Raw genomic sequence first — 18459 nt, 5'->3', positions numbered from 1 at the left:
TGAAATAATTAAATATATATAAATAAATAAATAGATTACTGTACAAATAAATATATTGCACTTTTTCACATGTGTCCACACGTTTATGGATGTATGTTATATTGTCTTTTTTCTTCCAGCGAGTTAATCCATTTTGGGGGGAGTTGAGGGGATAATTTAATTATGATGCGTTCAAGAGTCTTACGGTCTGAGGGAAGAAGCTGTTACAGAACCTGGAGGTTCTGCTTCGGAGGCTGCGGAACCTCTTCCTAGAGTCCAGCAGTGAAAACAGTCCTTGGTGGGGGTGGGAGGAGTCTTCACATATTTTTTGAGCCCTGGTCAGGCAGCGGCTTTTTGCGATCTCCTGGATAGGATGAAGAGGAGTCCTGATGATCTTTTCTGCCGTTCTCACCACTCTCTGGAGAGACTTCCAGTCTGAGGCATTGCAGGCTCCAGTCCAGGCAGAGATGCTGTTGGTCAGCAGGCTCTTTATAGTGCCTCTGTAGAATGTGGTGAGAATGGGGGCAGGGAGCTGTGCTCTTTTCATCCGACGCAAAAAGGGCATGCACTGCTGTGCTCTTTTTTACAAGAGCTCCGGTGTGTAGGGACAAGGTTATATCGTCAGTGATCTGCAACCCCAGGAACTTGGGGTCTTCGCCTATCATGCTATTTTAAATCACACATTAATCAACAAATCTATAAGGCAATACTATCTGTGGTTCCTTAGTACAATACAGGATAGATGGGTAAAAAAACATGATTTTAATGCATCTGTTCAATCAGAAGTGATGGGTACACTGACAGTTTTTGCTTCTGTTAACTGAGCAGAATTTTAAGAATTTTTTTGATTACATGCTCTTTAAGAATGTTCAACATGTCAATAAGAAACTATCCAACCACCATTCTATCTTCTGCAGGACAAGCATGTGTTGGTAGTCATAAGAATCGATAGCATGCTCGACAGGCAGAAGAAATCCAATGAGCACCTGGAGATCATCCTGAAAGGGCTTAATAACTACCTGGAGAAGAAGCGTCTGTATTTTCCACGCTTTTTCTTTCTTTCAAACGAGGAGCTGTTGGAAATCCTTTCTGAGACCAAAGACCCTACAAGGTAAACCAAAACGTTTTACTATATCTCTGATGTGCTTTGATGTCAATCAACAATTTTATACCCAATTATTTTTTTTGCTCCATGAGGATAAAATTGGAGATAGATAAATGTATAGGTAGATTCCTAATTGAGAATCCAGTAACCAGTTGTTGGCATAGTCTTACTGCCAGGTGCAAAGAAACATTAAGAATAGTAAGTACTGAGAAAACAGTTCAATACAGTAACCTCCAAATCTGTTCAAATTTATTAAAGTTGCTGAAGCAATTGGAATCAAGTGTTCACTAGTGCTGTAGTAATATTTGTTTATCATTAAACCTTTATTACCGCAGCAAAATTAATTTGACTGTTATTTTACAACAACTTTCATACAATATAGCTACTATTAATAATAATAAATAAAACATTAACTGTGAACTGTATCTTTAATGATATGTGACGGACACAATGAAGGATGCACACATAAAGACTAGAAACAGCTCATTTATTGGTGTACATCAGTGGTTCTTAAACTTTTTCCACCAGGTACTACCTCAGATAAAACGTGGGTCTCCAATTATCACCATAACTACCAACTTTAAAATTCAGTAGCATATTAGGCCTGAATATTTATTGAAACAGGGCAAAGGTTTTATTCGACAAGTCTATTTTATATTTTTGGTCACTGTAACATTACACAAAGTTTGAACAGTAACAGTATGTTTGACTATTTAAACAAGTGAATCTTGGGTGTACCACTAGATGGAGTGTGTGTACCACTAGTGGTTTGAGGATCACTGGAGTACATTATATTCACTTGTACTGAACAGGTAGTGACCTTTTTAATATTGTGAACCTATTGTTGACTGCTTCATATTATATTGAGCAGCCAGGACTGAGAGTGTGTTCTATTTTGCTACTATACTCTACAGCGATATGGTATTACATCTTGAGCTGGAGTTGTATTATCCTCAGCATATTTCTTATTTTGGCAATTACTAGTACTAGTGGAGTGGTTCTCAAACTTTTTTCACCAAGTACCACTTCAGAAAACACTTGGCTCTCCATGTACAACCATGATGACCAACATGAAAGAACAGTGGCAAAGGGTTGTGTACAGTATAGCTCGGTATTGTCTTTAAACCACTCGAGTTAAAATAGAGTGCACTACTTCAGTGTTTTTCAACCACTGACTAGTGTGCCGTGAGATACAGTCTGGTGTGCCGTAGGAGGTTATGTACTTTCACTTATTTGGGTTCAAATATTTTTTGCAAACCAGTTAGTATAATCCGCAAATAATGTGCCATTGTTGGGTGTCTGTGCTGTCTAGAGCTCGGCACAGTAACTATGTTATACTTTTCCATATAAGTAGGTGGCAGCCGGTAGCTAATTGCTTTGTAGATGTCGAGAACAGATCGAGTGAGACTTAAGACTTAGACTTAAACAAACTTTAATGATCCACAAGGGAAATTGTTCCCTGAGACGACGATGGTTTGTCATGATCACAATATGCAGACGACAGCGGGAGGCAGTGTGCAGGTAAAAAGGTGTCTAATGCTTAAACCAAAAATAAACAAAAGATGAATGGTCCTAAGAAAATTAAATAAAGCTTAGGGATGGCTATGCAGAACAAAAGTTAAACTGAACTGGCTATATAGTAAACAAAAACAGAATGCTGGACGACAGCAAAGACTTACAGTGTGTGGAGCAGAGACGCCGTGTCCACAAAGTAGATCCGTACATGGCATGACAATCAAAAATGTCCACACAAAAAAAAAATAGCGACAACTGGGGAATAATGCTCAAAAGAAGACATGAAATTGCAACAGGAAAATACCAACAAAAGAGGAAAAGCTACCAAAATAGGAGCAGAAGACAAGAACTAAAACACTACACACAGGAAAACTCAAAAAAAGTCAATATATGTCACCATGTGATTTGTGACAGGTTGTGACAGTAGACCGACTTTGACATGAGAGCTATTAGGTCTGCAATTCTTTGGGTGTCCCACGATTCGATTCAATATCGATTCTTGGGGTCACGATTCAATAATATATCGATTTTTTTTCCATTCAACGCGATTCTCGATTCAAAAACGAAAATTTTCCGATTCAAAACGATTCTGTATTCATTCAATACATAGGATTTCAGCAGGATCTACCCCAGTCTGCTGACATGCTAGCAGAGTAGTAGATTTAAAAAAAAAAAAAGCTTTTATAATTGTAAAGGACTATGTTTTATCAACTGATTGCAATAATGTAAATTTGTTTTAAATATTAAACGAACAAAAAATATGACTTATTTTATCTTTGTGAAAATATTGGACACAGTGTGTTGTCAAGCTTATGAGATGTGATGCAAGTGTAGGCCACTGTGACACTATTGTTCTTTTTTATTATTTTTATAAATGTCTAATGATAATGTAAATGAGGGATTTGTAATCACTGCTATGCTGAAATTATAACTAATATTGATACTGTTGTTACAATATTCATTTTTGTTTCACTACTTATGGTTTGCACTACTTTTGGTTTGTTCTGTGTTGTGTTTGTGTCACATCATTTGCGCAGTTTATTGCAGTTGTGAGTGTTGCTGGGTCAGGTTTGGTTTTGGAATTGGATCTCATTGTTATGGTATTGCTGTGTAGTGGTTTGTTGGAATGATAAAAAAAAGTTTAAAAAAAACATTTAAAAAAAAAAGAGAATTGATTCAGAATCACACAACATATTCGAATCGATTTTTTTCCCACACCCAAAGAGCTATAGTGACGCATGGTTGGTTAGGGTTTGAATTCATATCCAACAATTGCGACAACGACTTTTTATTGTCTACTGAATTTAATTTTTTAATGATTTCTGCAGGTGGTGTCCCTCCGGATTTTTTCAAAAAAGGGTTGAAAAACAATGTACTACTTGGCTGCAACCAGCAGAGGAACTATTGGTTCCGTCTCAAATAGTTTGTGGAAAACTGCATGTGTTCTTCATTCACTATGGTAGAATTATTCTAGAGTAGTGGTTCTCAAACTTTTCTCACCACGTACCACCTCAGAAAACCCTTGTAAACCCAAGTACTACCATAATGTCAACATGAAAGTACATTAGCAAAGTAGACCTAAATATTCATTAAAAACAAGTTTTACTTAACAGTAACAGTATATTTAATATTTCTATACACAGTTTGAACAGTAACACTGTGTTTGAAAATTTAATCAAGTGATTATTTGGCGTACAACTCGATGGAGCTCGCGTGGTTCAAGTACCACAGTTTGAGAACCACTGCTCTATTGCGAAGGCATAACCAAACAACTAAATACAAAAAAGCCAAATACAAACCCAAAGCCCCCAAATAATCCTCCAGATGCTGACTGACAAAAGTCTGATGAAAACATGAAACGCTCTCATGCACTTTGCTGATGTCAAGACAGTTGTTTTTTTGCTTTCTCTCTTAAAGGGTGCAGCCTTTCTTGAAGAAGTGTTTTGAGGGCATCGCCCGTGTGACGTTCACCGAAGACCTTGACATCACTCACATGAAGAGCAGTGAGGGTGAAGAAGTCATGCTGGTTGATGTGATTTGCACCCCGAATGCCCGCGGCCAAGTGGAGAAATGGCTTCTGGAACTTGAGAATGACATGACTGCCTCGCTGCATAAGGTGTCTCTTTTTGATGCCGGGCTTGAATAGAAAACTGCTCTTTTTGACCTGACCTTCTTGTGGCCCATCGCAGGTGGTAGGGGAAGCAATCATAGCATACCCAACAGAGAAAAGGATTGACTGGGTGCGTGCATGGCCTGGCCAGGCAGTGCTCTGTGTATCACAGGTTTACTGGACAAAGGATATCCATGACGCCATTAAGTCAGGACAGAAGGTATTCATGTGCACATGCAAGCATCTTTAAGTTGGGATATGTTTTTATTATTATTTTTATTCCTTTGAAACTAAGTGTCCATGTAAAACATGCGCACACATTTATAGCAGACGCAAGTTCATCCCTTAGGCTCATGTGCAAAGGATTGCACCTCTTAAATGAGTAATATAGAGAGCGCGATCAATTTTGCATGTACCGTATGTACTGATGTATATATATATTTATATATACTGTATATTATGTGTGTGTATATATACATTTATGTGTATCAAACGATTAAAATATTTAATTGCAATTAATCGCATTGTTAATAGTTAACTCAAAATTAATCACGATTAATCACATATATTATAATTTTTCCTCATTAATAAGTGTTCTCTAGACAGATAATTTTCAAGTTTTAACACCATGAACGGACAATCAATGTGCTTTAATGAAATGTGTTTTAAACCATATGCTTTTTAAACCGCTCAACACAAAGAGGACACACCTGATTTAATGACAATTAAAAAAAAATGCCTGCCATGTGCTGGTGTCTTGCCAGATTTTTGATTTTGTAGAAATTCCAAGTTTGTATTTCTGCTTTAGGAGCACTTGCTTTCGGAGAAGGAGCTACACTTCCATGTTTAGATAACAGTTTTACACAGTTTCACGCAATAATAACAGAAAATTTGTTGGTGCCCGGTCTTACCAGCTGGTTTCGGTTGGTGCCAAAAAAGTATTGCATCCGCTGCCTATCCCTTTTGAAAAAGCATGATCGTAATGTAAGAAATTTTTATTTTGTAAATGTTGAACCGGATTTATTGTGTTGCGTTTTTGTTTTGAAGTTGGAAAAGTGTATGATTGGTTTGAGAAAGTGTCTTGACATGTTTTGATGTCAGATCGACTTTTTGCAATAAAAAAGTCTCCTTTCGACTTCCTGCCGACCGAACTTTAATTTCTGGTGAGCTTTTATGTCATAAACCAGTCACAGTAACAATCTAAATGTTATTTTGAAGTTGGAAAACTGTACGAATGGTTTGAGAAAGTGTCTTGACATGTTTTGATGTCGGATCGACTTTTTGCAATAAAAAAGTCGCCTTTCAACTTCCTGCCGACCGTCCTTCATTTTTGTTGAGCTTTTATGTCATAAACCAGTCACAGTAACTATCTAAATGTTATGTTATCACTGCATCTTAACCGTAATCTGAACACGGAAGTGAAGCACCACCCGCCTCTGAACGACGCCCAAAGAAGGCGTTTGCTGCAGTGATGTCGGCTTTTCTCGCGGCAAAAAATATGCCTGTCTTGTCGGGGGAACATCTTGCCATGGCCTTTAACCTGATATTTCCATATGGTACACTTTCCTTTTTCCATTTCTGCTCGCTTGTGGCCAAGTGTTCCCTCCGCTATGGCACGGCCCGAGGGTCAAAAAGGACTTGTGTGCGTTAATCGCCCCCGCCCAAAAAAATGGTGCCATTATTGAAATTTATAGTTAATGCGTTATCACTTTTGAAACAGAATCAGAAATACTTTATTAATACCCGAGGGGATTAATAAAGCCCATATATATATATATATATATATATATATATGTGTGTGTGTATATATAATATGCCGATTATCAGAATGCCCACAATACAATAATAATTTAGCTCATGCATTGTGATTTATTAAGACTACAACTGTTCTGCGGCCGCTGTTTTGCATATACTGTATATTTAGTTTTATCAAGAGAAGACGAGCAAACTGACGCAGTTACAAAAGGCTGTAAAAAAAAGAGCCGATCATCAAAACTACTGTCAAAAATAAAAAATTTAGACATAATATTTAATCAGCAATATAATTGTATAATTTTAAAGCTGCTGGATGACTTAAAGGGCGGCTTGAAACAAATTCAATTGATATGTTTTGGTGTCTGCTTGGTGTGTTTTTTAAATGGCGTTCGTTTTTTTCAAACCAGATTACAAAATAACCGTTGCAAAACCAAAATTACACTACCTTGTTAAAAAAAAAAAAAAAAAAAATTTCAAAATGAGCCCCCATTTGTTACGGCTGGATCTGGGCTGCAACGACAAAGGGGAAATTAAACTGGAGTAAAGCTGAAAAAAAAAAGATATTTTATTGTAACAAAAAATGAGTATGCCGGTTAACAAAAGAAAGTATATTAAACGAAAAACTTATGGAACATAAATGTGTGAAACAAGACTGGGGCAGGCTCCAGCCAACATCCAAGCAGGACCAAGTAGATCAGAGCAGAGAGCGTAATCCTTGAGCTCCCAGTTTATATCCAATATGCTGATTAGGCAGTGGGGGGCCAAACAGGCGCAGGTGCGGGAACTTTAAAACCAAGAGGAAGAGGAGGCGGCCAAGCAGACCTGCACACTAAGCCCCTGTCAAAAGAACTGTACCATAACGTGGGCTAAACGAGTACCGTATTTTTCGGATTATAAATCGCTCCGGAGTATAAATCGCACCGGCCGAAAATGCATAAGAAGGAAAGAAACATATAAGTCGAATTTTTTGGGGGGAAATTTATTTGATAAAATCCAACATAAAGAATAGACATTTGAAAGGCAATTTAAAATGAATGAAGAATAGTGAACAACAGGCTGAATAAGTGTACGTTATAACGAACTGAGAACATGCCTGGTATGTTAACCTAACATATTATGGTAAGAGTCATTCAAATTCATATTTCACTACTTCCAGCTTGTAACCTGCAGTATATGATTTCCTTTTCGGTGCCATTTTTTTTCAGCCCTTCTCAGTTTTTATATGTTACCACCAATGTTGAAATGATCAATTTTCATAGGTACTGAAGTAGTAGCAGGTAGCATATTTTTTTTCACAATGCACTTCTGCCATGACCCACCCCCGCCAAATTATTTATTATTTATTGGTTGACGTGTGTGTGTGTATGACGATTGCTGACATACGCCTAGTCTCTTACGTGAATGAGATAAAAAATATTATTTTATATTTTACGGTACTGTGTTAATAATTTCACACTTAAGTCGTCCCAGAGTTTAAGTCGCACCCCCGGCCAAACTATGAAAACAACTGTGATTTATAATCTGAAAAATACGGTCTTTGATTCCCTGCTGATGTTGTCCAGAGTGAGAGTGGTTGACTGTAATCTTGAATATTTCCCATAAATGATCTTCCTAACATCAATCTCGTACCTCTTGTTTAATGGTGGAGGTACCGAACCCCACCAGTTTTATATGCGCATTCACCGAACCCTTCTTTACTGAAAAATAAAATGTTTTTTTTTTTTCAAATTCAAGAAAAAGTCATGATTTTTTACTGATGCACAAAATTAACCGTGCATGAACATCACCTTGTTCAAAGAACAAAACTAACACAGTGCATGAACTCTTGTGTTTTGTTTAAACTCCTTAGGCCCTAGACGCTTACCTGGCTCAAAACAACCAACAAATTGACGACATAGTGGAGCTTGTGCGTGGAAAGCTGTCCAAACAGAATCGGGTGACCCTCGGAGCTCTTGTTGTACTCGATGTCCATGCCAGGGACGTGCTGGCCTCGTTGGTAAAAGAGCGTATAAGTGACGAGCATGACTTTTCATGGCTAAGCCAACTGCGCTATTACTGGGTGGTACGTAGGGTGGAGTGGTGAGTTTTCTATCAGATTACTTTCAATTCATGGAAACTGTCAAAACCCCATGCAGGAGAATGACCTCCAGACCAAGATGATCAATGCAGGTTTGCCGTATGGTTATGAGTACCTTGGCAACACTCCACGTCTGGTCATTACCCCTCTCACTGACCGATGCTATCGGTAAAGCACCTCTGTGAAGTTGTGATGAAAACAATGATATTTGAAATAGATTTAATACATCAGACATTTGTAATGGTATAACAGTAGTCATACATAAATACATATATATACATACATATATACATACATACATATTTACATATACATACATACATATATATGTATAAATATATTAGGGTTGTACGATTTACCGGTACGAGTATAGTATCGCGGCCTATACTCTGTTTGAAAAGTACCGGTTCCCAATTTATTTATTTATTTATTCATTTGTTTTAACGGGCATGACATTGCTGGGTTTACGAGCAGATGAGCATATTCGACAGCGCACAATCAAGGAGTACTTACAAGCAGACAAGGTGTGTAGACAGAAAAGGGAGAACGGACGCATTTTGGCATAAAAGTTATGTAGAGGGGGGCGTGGCCTCGAAGTCAGCGACAGGTGCGTAGAAGGCCCGCCTGGGCCTTATCTAATCACTAGTCACTCTGTTTAAGATGCAGCCAGGAGGAGAGCACAACGAACATTCACAAAAAAGACGATTACTGAAAAGCACTAAGAGACTTGTTTGGAAAAATAAAACTGTCTTACTCTCCCCCAGCTCCAACAACATCTCTCCTCCTGGTTACTGCTTATACAGAGCGACAGGTGATTAGATAACAAGGCCCAGGTGGACCGTCTACGCACCTGTGGCTGACTTCGAGGCCGGTTCTGACACACCCCGCTTCGCTGCAGGCCACGCCCCCCTCCACAAGGGACTATGAAGGTTAAGCTATAACACTAGAAAGAGGTGCTTTAAGACATGGCTAACTAGCTAGCAGCGAACATCCATCCGCAGTCGGGAGTGTTTTAGCTAAATCTAAATCACTAATCCTCGCCTCCATGGCGACAAAGTGAGTTTCTTACAAGTATCATCCCCGCAGGACGAAGAAACGTGTCACTACACACCGTAGGAGTTTTCACCGCTATTAAAAGCTAGCGCGCCTGAATGTGAACAAGTGTCATGGTGGATCTACACCTGACATCCACTGTAATGATACCAAGTACAATAGCGTATCTTGCCAATACTACTATGATTACATCTATATTTTTTATCGTAACAAAATCTTTTTTCCTTTTTTTAAAACTCATAATATTTTTATAAACTCAGGGAATATGTCCCTGGAAACATGAGGACTTTGAATTTGATCTTGTTACTACTTGGTATCGGATCGATACCTAAATTTGTTGTATCATCCAAAACTAATGTAAAGCATCCAAACAATGGAAGAGTAAGTGATTATTACATTTTAACAGAAGTGTAGATAGAACATGTTGAAATGGAAAATAACCAGATATTAACAGTAAATAAACAAGTGGATTAATCATTTTTTACAGCTTGTCCTTTATATTTTCGACAAAATAATAGAATGACAAATTACACAATATGTTACTACATACGTCAGCAGCCAATTTAGGAGCCTTTGTTTGCTTACTTACTACTTAAAGACAACGTTTTCACTATTTTATTTGAGCCCAAATTGTTCTTTGATTACAATAAGAAACATATGTTAAATTTACCATAAGATTTTTTGTTAAAATAAAGCCAAAAATGGCATTTTTTTTGTTGTCCCCTTTATTTAGAAAAGTATCGCAAAGTAGCGAAATATACATTGTGGTACCTGTACCAAAATATTCGTATTGGGACAACCCTAATATATATACTGTGTGTACATATATATATATATATATATATATATATATATATATATATATATATATATATATATATATATATATATATATATATATATATATATATATATATATATATATATATATATATATATATATATATATATATATATGTACATATCATTCATCACACATACTGTAACTTCTCTTTTAGTACTTTGTTTGGCGCTCTCCATCTCCATTTGGGTGGGGCCCCTGAGGGGCCGGCTGGCACAGGAAAAACAGAAACAACAAAAGACTTGGCCAAAGCTATAGCTAAGCAATGTGTGGTCTTCAACTGCTCCGACGGACTTGACTACATCGCTCTGGGAAAGTTCTTTAAGGTGAGTACTTTTTTTCCATTCTAAAATGAATGACAATACATCCAAATTCATATAAATAACTGAACCCACACATGTTTGACAGTTTAAATGTGTGCTTCAACTGAAGCTGTCAATAACTTGAATGTGTGACTAGGGCCTTTTGTCTTGTGGAGCCTGGGCCTGCTTTGATGAGTTTAACCGGATTGACTTGGAGGTGCTGTCCGTGGTGGCTCAGCAGATTCTCACTATACAGAGAGGTTTGTCCTTTTTTCGCTTACTGTCTACAAGAAACAGATTCTTACAAAGCCAATCTTGGAGATTCATTGATGGATAAGTTTAAAATATTACAGTAGTACCTCAACTTATAAGCTGCGACAGAGCTTTTGACTCTGAACATTTGTACCGCACAACGGCGCCTATTGAAATGACTTTAAATACGGTAAGTTTAATTGGTGCTTGCCCCCCCACCCCCCATCTAACCTTTAGGTAAGAAATATTGTATAAAATGATACAATGGAATGCACTGCAGATAACTACAGCATTTTTCTGAGGAAATGTAATAGTAATCTCCTGTGTTTTACATTGAAGAGTGGTATCTCCTTCAAACTGCTTCTCCATCAATTTTCATATTTTCATGCATAAATGTCTGCCGCTTTGATGGTATTTCAATGTCCTGAGGTGAGGTTGAACTCATTTTGCTTCAGTATGGTGCCGGCTCGGGTTGTACTGTATACCGGTATTAGTATAGTACTGCGATACTAATAAATCGTATTCGGTATTATGCTCCCTCTAAAAAGTACTGGTTCTCCACATCCCCGCACACCCTGTCGTCGACAAAGCCACAACGCCCCAGTTGTTAAGTTAAAGTACCAAATTTTGTCACACACACTATGTGGTGAAATTTGTCCTCTGCATTTGACCCATCCCTTTCTTCACCCTCACCCCCTGGGAGGTGAGTGGATCAGTGGGCAGCAGCGGTGCCGCGCCCGGGAATATTTTTTGTTGAATTAACCCCCAATTCCAACCCTTGATGCATGACTCGGCCGGTGTTTGAACCCACAACCTACCGATCTCAGGGCGGACACTCTAACCACTAGGTCACTGAGTAGGTCACATAAGTAAGTTTAACATATTACATCTTGTTATATTATCACATTTCTGAGTATTTTTTTCAGTTACGACATATAAGTTACAATTACAGTTGCAAGACGTTAAATGGTAGTAGTGTGTAGTATATGGTGTATTGGTCATCTCAGTCCCTGCTGTCTCAAGTTGCGCCCTACAAAGTGTTAATACTGTAAGTAATAGTTATGCACCAGCTGTTTGATTGTAATTAGTATCTTCGTGGTAGTGTTTATTACAAATTTGAAGGCTGCATCAGCGATTAGTATTAGCAGTTTAACATTTTTAATTTCACCTGTCAATAGCAAAACCAATGCATATTAGCATTAAGCTAGCACATTTGTGGAAACGTCTCGACTTACTTAACTTTGGTGAGAGCGTTTTATTGATTCATTTTCTTTTTTCAATAAGTTCAAAAGTGCAAAGAGTTGGCATTGACGTCATGAGTAACCCAGTCACCGAAACATGGCATCGTTGGATTTGGCGTAAATCGGTTCCCGAAAAATGAAGCCAAAAGTACCGAAATCGGAACCTATTCCTACTCACCGGAAGCCCAGAGGATCCTCCAGGCGTCATTGTTATGGCCGTCGCCCGGCCCGCTTCGTGGAAATACTTTGTCACATCCTGGGTCGTTCTTCCAAGTCAGAACTCGACTTCAATCTGATGAAACCACAATCGTTGTTGTGCCAAAAGTTGTTTAATTAAACTGTCACAGCTATGACCATTAGTTGTGTTGTTAGCAGGTTTGTACGGTATAGCGGTAATAGTATAGTACCGCGATACTAATGAATCATTTTCGGTACTGAAAAGTACCGGTCCCCGCACCCCTCATATGATAATGGATGATAATGACAAGTCAGTACACATACACCAATATGAATATAATAGCATTGATTGACCATGAGATTAGCTCCATCTTCCCTGTGTATCTTTCATCTTCTGAAGCCTTGTCTGGTGTGTTATGTCCCTTATTCCACAGTGAGTTCTTTTGCACCTGTGTTCCACAATTGAGATAGTCCAAACAACTAGTCATGTTTTTGATAAGTTTCCCAACATCACATTTTTTACCGCAAGGTTGAACATTCTTAGGCTAGAAGTTAGTTTAATTTCTCCGCTCACATTGTCCCACAGTTTAACCCCCGTTATAGATAACGTTTGAGCCTTGAATGTGGAATTTACTATGTATTGTACGATCCTGTTACTACTTGGTATCGAATCGATACCCAAATTTGCGGTATCATCCAAAACTAATGTAAAGCATCCAAACAACAGAAGAATAAGTGATTATTACATTATAACAGAAGTGTAGATAGAACATGTTAAAAGAGAAAGTAAGCAGATATTAACAGTACATGAACAAGTAGATCAATAATTCATTTTCTACCACTTATCCTTAATAATTTTGAAAAAATAATAGAATGGAAAATGACACATGTTACTGCATACGTCAGCAGCTAAATTAGGATTGATTGATTGAAAATTTTATTAGTAGATTGAACAGTTCAGGACATATTCCGTAAAATTGACCACTAAATGGTAACACCCGAATAAGTTTTTCAACTTGTTTAAGTCTGGGTCCACGTAAATCAATATATACTATCATCATAATACAGTCATCACACAAGTTAATCATCATAGTATATACATTGAATTATTTACATTATTTACAATCCGGGGCGGGGGATGAGGAGGGTTTGGTTGATATCAGCACTTCAGAACATCCACAATTGCATCATCAGAGAAATGGACATTGAAACAGTGTAGGTCTTACTTAGTAGGATATGTACAGCCAGCAGAAATCATAGTGAGTTCAGATAGCATAAGAACAAGTACATACATTAGAAATACATTTGATTATTTACATTTGGTTATTTACAATCCAGGGAGATGGGATGTGGTGGGGGGGAGGGTGTTAGTCAAGGGCTGAATTTGCCTGGAGGTGTTGTTTTAGTGCAATTTTGTTTGTTTACTTAATAATAAAAGAAAAGTTGTCACATATGTTTACTATTTTATTGAGGACAAACTTGCAATAAGAAACATGAGTTAATGTACCGTAAAATGTTTTTGTTAAAATAAAGCCAAAAATGCCATTTATGTGGTTGTCTTTATTTAGAAAAGTACCGAAAAGTATCTAAATACATTTTGGTACCGGTACCCAAATGCCATGAGGCGCTAATGATGTCAAAGTAAGTCAATCATCATCGTTCATCTCTGCTAAGCATTGCCCGAAAAGCTAGGTGGCATCTCACTTTTTGGCTTAGCTCACCCCAAAGGCTCACCAAGGCTGAGAGGTGTTATTGATGAGGCAGGTGTTGAAAATGAAGTGCATCTAAAAGTTGGTCAACTCGACTGTGACTGACGCCAATATTTGTTTGTGGTGTTCTCCCTGGAAGCCACGCCTAGTGAATACCTTTATCGATCGCCACAACATAATAGAAAATACAACACTGCACTGCAATACATATAAGACAAAAATAAGACATACATTTAGTTGGTTCGCAGTATAACTCACTGTATTGATGTTGTCATGTGTCTCCAGGAATTGCTGCTCATGCTACGCTGCTGATGTTTGAGGGGACAGAGCTCAGCCTGGATCCCTCTTGTGCCGTGTTCATCACTATGAACCCCGGTTATGCCGGCCGGTCTGAGCTGCCAGACAATCTCAAGGTTTAAACCACAGTTTTAAAAGCAAACAACATTGAAAAAAAACAAGCTGTAGCCCTCATATGACTGTTTGGGAGTTCAAATAGTCTTTTTCTACCCTCTCCAGGCCTTGTTCCGAACTGTGGCGATGATGGTGCCAGATTATGCGCTGATCGCAGAGATTGTGCTCTACTCGTGTGGATTTGTCACTGCCCGGCCTCTTTCTGTGAAGATTGTGGCCACTTATCGACTGTGTTCAGAGCAGCTCTCCTCACAGCACCATTATGACTATGGGATGCGGGCTGTCAAGTCAGTGCTGACTGCTGCTGGAAACCTCAAGGTATCACACAACTGATTTACGTTTGTAGGATGAGATTATTTTGTCACTTTCCCGTGTTGCTGAAGCATCTTTTCCATTTATGCTGCTTTCATTGTTTTTATGGTTTCTTTATTAGGGGTGTGAATTTTTGGGCACCTAACAATTTGATCCAATTCCTTGGGTGACAGTTCTCAATTCAACACGATTCTCGACTTAAATTCTTGTATGTAATTTTTGGTACGATAATTATAACTAGATGAGGCAATTCATGAAAGAATTGCGTGTGAATGCTCCAATGCTGAAGTTGAACTGAAATCCCGGATTTTTTTTTAGAATTGTCAAAGGAGAGCACACAAATTAGAACAGGATGAATATTTTGAAGTTGGAACAGTTTGAATCAGATGAAAATTGTGGGAGTTGTGGAACTTTGAAGAACGTCCCATTGATTTAAATAGTAATTTACAATTATTTGGTGGAAAATGGTAAAAAAAAACAACTTAAATTATTTAGTTAAAATGGTTGGTGTTGGGATTTTTCTAATCGGTCGAGGAAATGTTGAAATTGAGAAAGGGTCTTATGGAATTCCTGCAATTTCGGGAAAACCGGGAAGTTTTCCAGTTCAAAAAAACAACTTTTTTTTTTTTCTTTCTTAATTAAGAGGACTGTTTTGACGGTGGAACGGTTGAAATGGGTTAAAGAATGTGTGAGGAGTAGTCGCCAGAAAAATGGGTGAAAATAGGGCTTCGGAAAACGAGGAACTCTGGAAAATCCTCAACTTTTTTTTAACTTGGAAAAAGAGTAGTTTGAATTTCCAAGATGGCGGAATGTGTTGAAAGTGGAATGGTTTGAATAGGTTGAAAAATGTGGAAACGGTGAAAGTTTGAAAAATGGCCAATTCGTTTTGAATGGGAAAAATGTCCTGGAATTTTGGGAAATCTGGTAATTTTTGGAATTTGTCAAGGGAAAGCTCGCGATTCCCGAATAGGCTGAACAGTTTGAAGTTGGAACGGTTTGAATTGGGTGAAAAATGTACTCCGGGGCACCCCTCCCGATACACAGATAACGCGCTGTGCATAGAACGCCGCAATCTTCAGTGGGCCTCCTTTAGCATGAAGAAGTGAATGTTAAATGTCAATTGGTGAATTACTGTGTGCGTCATATGAAATTTTACTGCAGTCGTGGGCCACATCACAATTACGTTTTTAACTGTGAAACATGCATAATATAAATCTGGAGTATAATCACCTATTGATGTTAAACAAATGTCCCTTCATTTGATTATTAGCATTGTTTACCAACAATGCTGCTTTGGCCTAACAAGTCAAAGCAGAATAAACTATATTCAATTTAGAGGATGGTAGGTTTCCCAAGACAGTCCTCAGTGGCGTGCATCGTAAGTGCTGTGCTCTTAATCATAGGCACTGGGATTGAGTTCTGTCCGGTGGTCTGTCAGGAAGATATGTAAATCTATGTTTTAATGATGTTACCTTTGTTATTTCGCACTGAAAATGTAAATTATTGAACAATAGCTTTGCCATGAATTAGTCTAAGTCGAAACATACATCAAAATAAATTTAAAGGCCTACTGAAATGAGATTTTCTTATTTAAATGTTGATAGCAGGTCCATTCTATGTGTCATACTTGATTGTTACGTGATATCGCCATATTTTTGCTGAAAGGATTTAGTAGAGAACATCGACGATAAAGTTTGAAACTTTTGGTCGCTAATAAAAAAGCCTTGCCTTTGCCGGAAGTAGCAGACGACGTGTGCGTGACGTCACTGGTTGTAGGGCTCCTCACATTGTTTATAATGTGAGCCTCCAGCAGCAAGAGCTATTTGGACCGAGAAAGCGACAATTTCCCCGTTAATTTGAGCGAGGATGAAAGATTAATGGATGAGGAAAGTTAGAGTGAAGCAAAAAAAACGTAATCATTCCGCGACGTTTTCAACAAGAAACTCCGCGGGAAATTCAAAATTGTAATTTTGTAAACTAAACCGGCCGTATTGGCATGTGTTACAACGTTAATATTTTATCATTGATATATAAACTATCAGACTGTGTGGTCGGTAGTAGTGGGTTTCAGTAGGCTTTTAAGTTAGATTAATAAAGTATGCAATTTGTTTTACTTAAATAACAAAATAGTGTGCATTTTAGCAAGTACTAACATTTTATATCCAACAGGTTCGTGGATTGGATTCTGTCTGTTATGTGTGAGACATGCATGTTTGTCATTATGTGAATCTACTTTGTCATAATTTTTCATCTCCCTCTACCCGTCCCTGGTGGTGGGTGTGTTGGACTGCAGCTTGCTTTTCCAGATGAAAATGAAGATACTCTCTTACTGAGATCCATTATTGATGTGAATCTGCCCAAGTTCTTGGCTCAGGACCTGCAACTCTTTGGGGTATGTACAACTAAAGCTTTGTTTCAAGGTTTGTCAATTAAACGCTGGTCCAGTTTAGGAATCAGGGACGGACTTACCATTATGTAAACACAGGTAGTTGAGATTTCCATTGTCCCCAAAACATCTATTATTATTTAATAAAGTTTTCACTCTATTTAAAACATTTTTTTGTTTTCCGTCTTAAATTTTGCGTTTCAAAATACATTAAAATGCTTTTGTCAGCTCCCCTCTACCTTCTCACGCTATTGACTATTATATGGTCATAGAATAACACTGCACATGTGCAGACTTGATTTTGTAAGACAGACCAATGATGCAGTGCAAGCTTGCCAGGTAGGAACACTTTACAATCAACAGTCTCGTCTCGTTAAAACATGGCCACCGTCAAGAGCTCTCTTTTTTCCCCCACCAGTCACACACTTACGGCCTACACAATAGTAGCGCTAAGCTTCATATCCAGTCCAACTGCGCCAACAGAAAAATGGCTTACACTTTAATAAATGTTGATTAATGTTAAAGAAATACTTATCAATTGCAGCATTGGGGTCAGTGATACCCATTCCGCAGCTCTCCAAGCTTTAATGTTCAGTTCCCATGGTAGTTTTCTAACAACGTTTTTGTTTTGTTGAGGCTAAGGGTGTAACGGTACACAAAAATCTCGGTTCGGTACGTACCTCGTTTTAGAGGTCACGGTTCGGTTCATTTTCGGTACAGTACGAAAACAAGATATACATTTTCTGGTTATTTATTTCCCAAAGTTTGTAAACAATGGCTTTGTCCTTTTAACATTGCTTTAAAATAGCTCTGTGTGTGATGGATGTGAGCCAACACTGGGCTGATCACTGCAAAAGCAGGCAGTCATGAGTGCTAAGCATAACAATTACATACATACACACACACAGGGTTGATTGCCAGGGTTAATACAGTCAACATATATAAAATAAAAAGTAAATAAGATGTGGCTCAGAATTGGTTTCTTAACAAAACCTTTCTACATATAAAGTGCAACATTTCCACATATAAAGTGCAACATTAAACTGCTTCAAGTTGTTGCTCGGATTAAATAAAATGACAACACTTTTCTTCTACATACAAAAAGTGCAACATTAAACAGTTTCAAGTCAACTTAGCCTCAGATTAACAATTATTTTTCCCCCCCAGCCTTCAACCCTGGTGATGTTCACTCAATTTTCATGTTTTTTGCCAGAAAAATCAGTTTATCCACATT

General features: G+C 38.0%; 1 protein-coding gene across 1 annotated transcript in view; it reads left to right on the top strand.

The window, feature by feature from the left end:
* The window catches only part of dnah7 (dynein, axonemal, heavy chain 7), a 196503-nt gene that overhangs the window by 20232 nt on the left and 157812 nt on the right, over positions 1 to 18459 (top strand). The window contains exons 20-29 of the mRNA XM_061918446.1: positions 897 to 1090; positions 4517 to 4715; positions 4789 to 4929; positions 8314 to 8526; positions 8600 to 8709; positions 10593 to 10761; positions 10895 to 10997; positions 14402 to 14529; positions 14633 to 14845; positions 17133 to 17231. Coding sequence (XP_061774430.1) covers positions 897 to 1090; positions 4517 to 4715; positions 4789 to 4929; positions 8314 to 8526; positions 8600 to 8709; positions 10593 to 10761; positions 10895 to 10997; positions 14402 to 14529; positions 14633 to 14845; positions 17133 to 17231 — 1569 coding nt within the window. The remainder of the gene's footprint in view (positions 1 to 896; positions 1091 to 4516; positions 4716 to 4788; positions 4930 to 8313; positions 8527 to 8599; positions 8710 to 10592; positions 10762 to 10894; positions 10998 to 14401; positions 14530 to 14632; positions 14846 to 17132; positions 17232 to 18459) is intronic.

Source organism: Nerophis ophidion, linkage group LG13, assembly GCF_033978795.1.
Source record: "Nerophis ophidion isolate RoL-2023_Sa linkage group LG13, RoL_Noph_v1.0, whole genome shotgun sequence".
Taxonomy (NCBI): Eukaryota; Metazoa; Chordata; class Actinopteri; order Syngnathiformes; family Syngnathidae; genus Nerophis; species Nerophis ophidion.
This window is presented reverse-complemented; position numbering and strand designations above follow the sequence as displayed.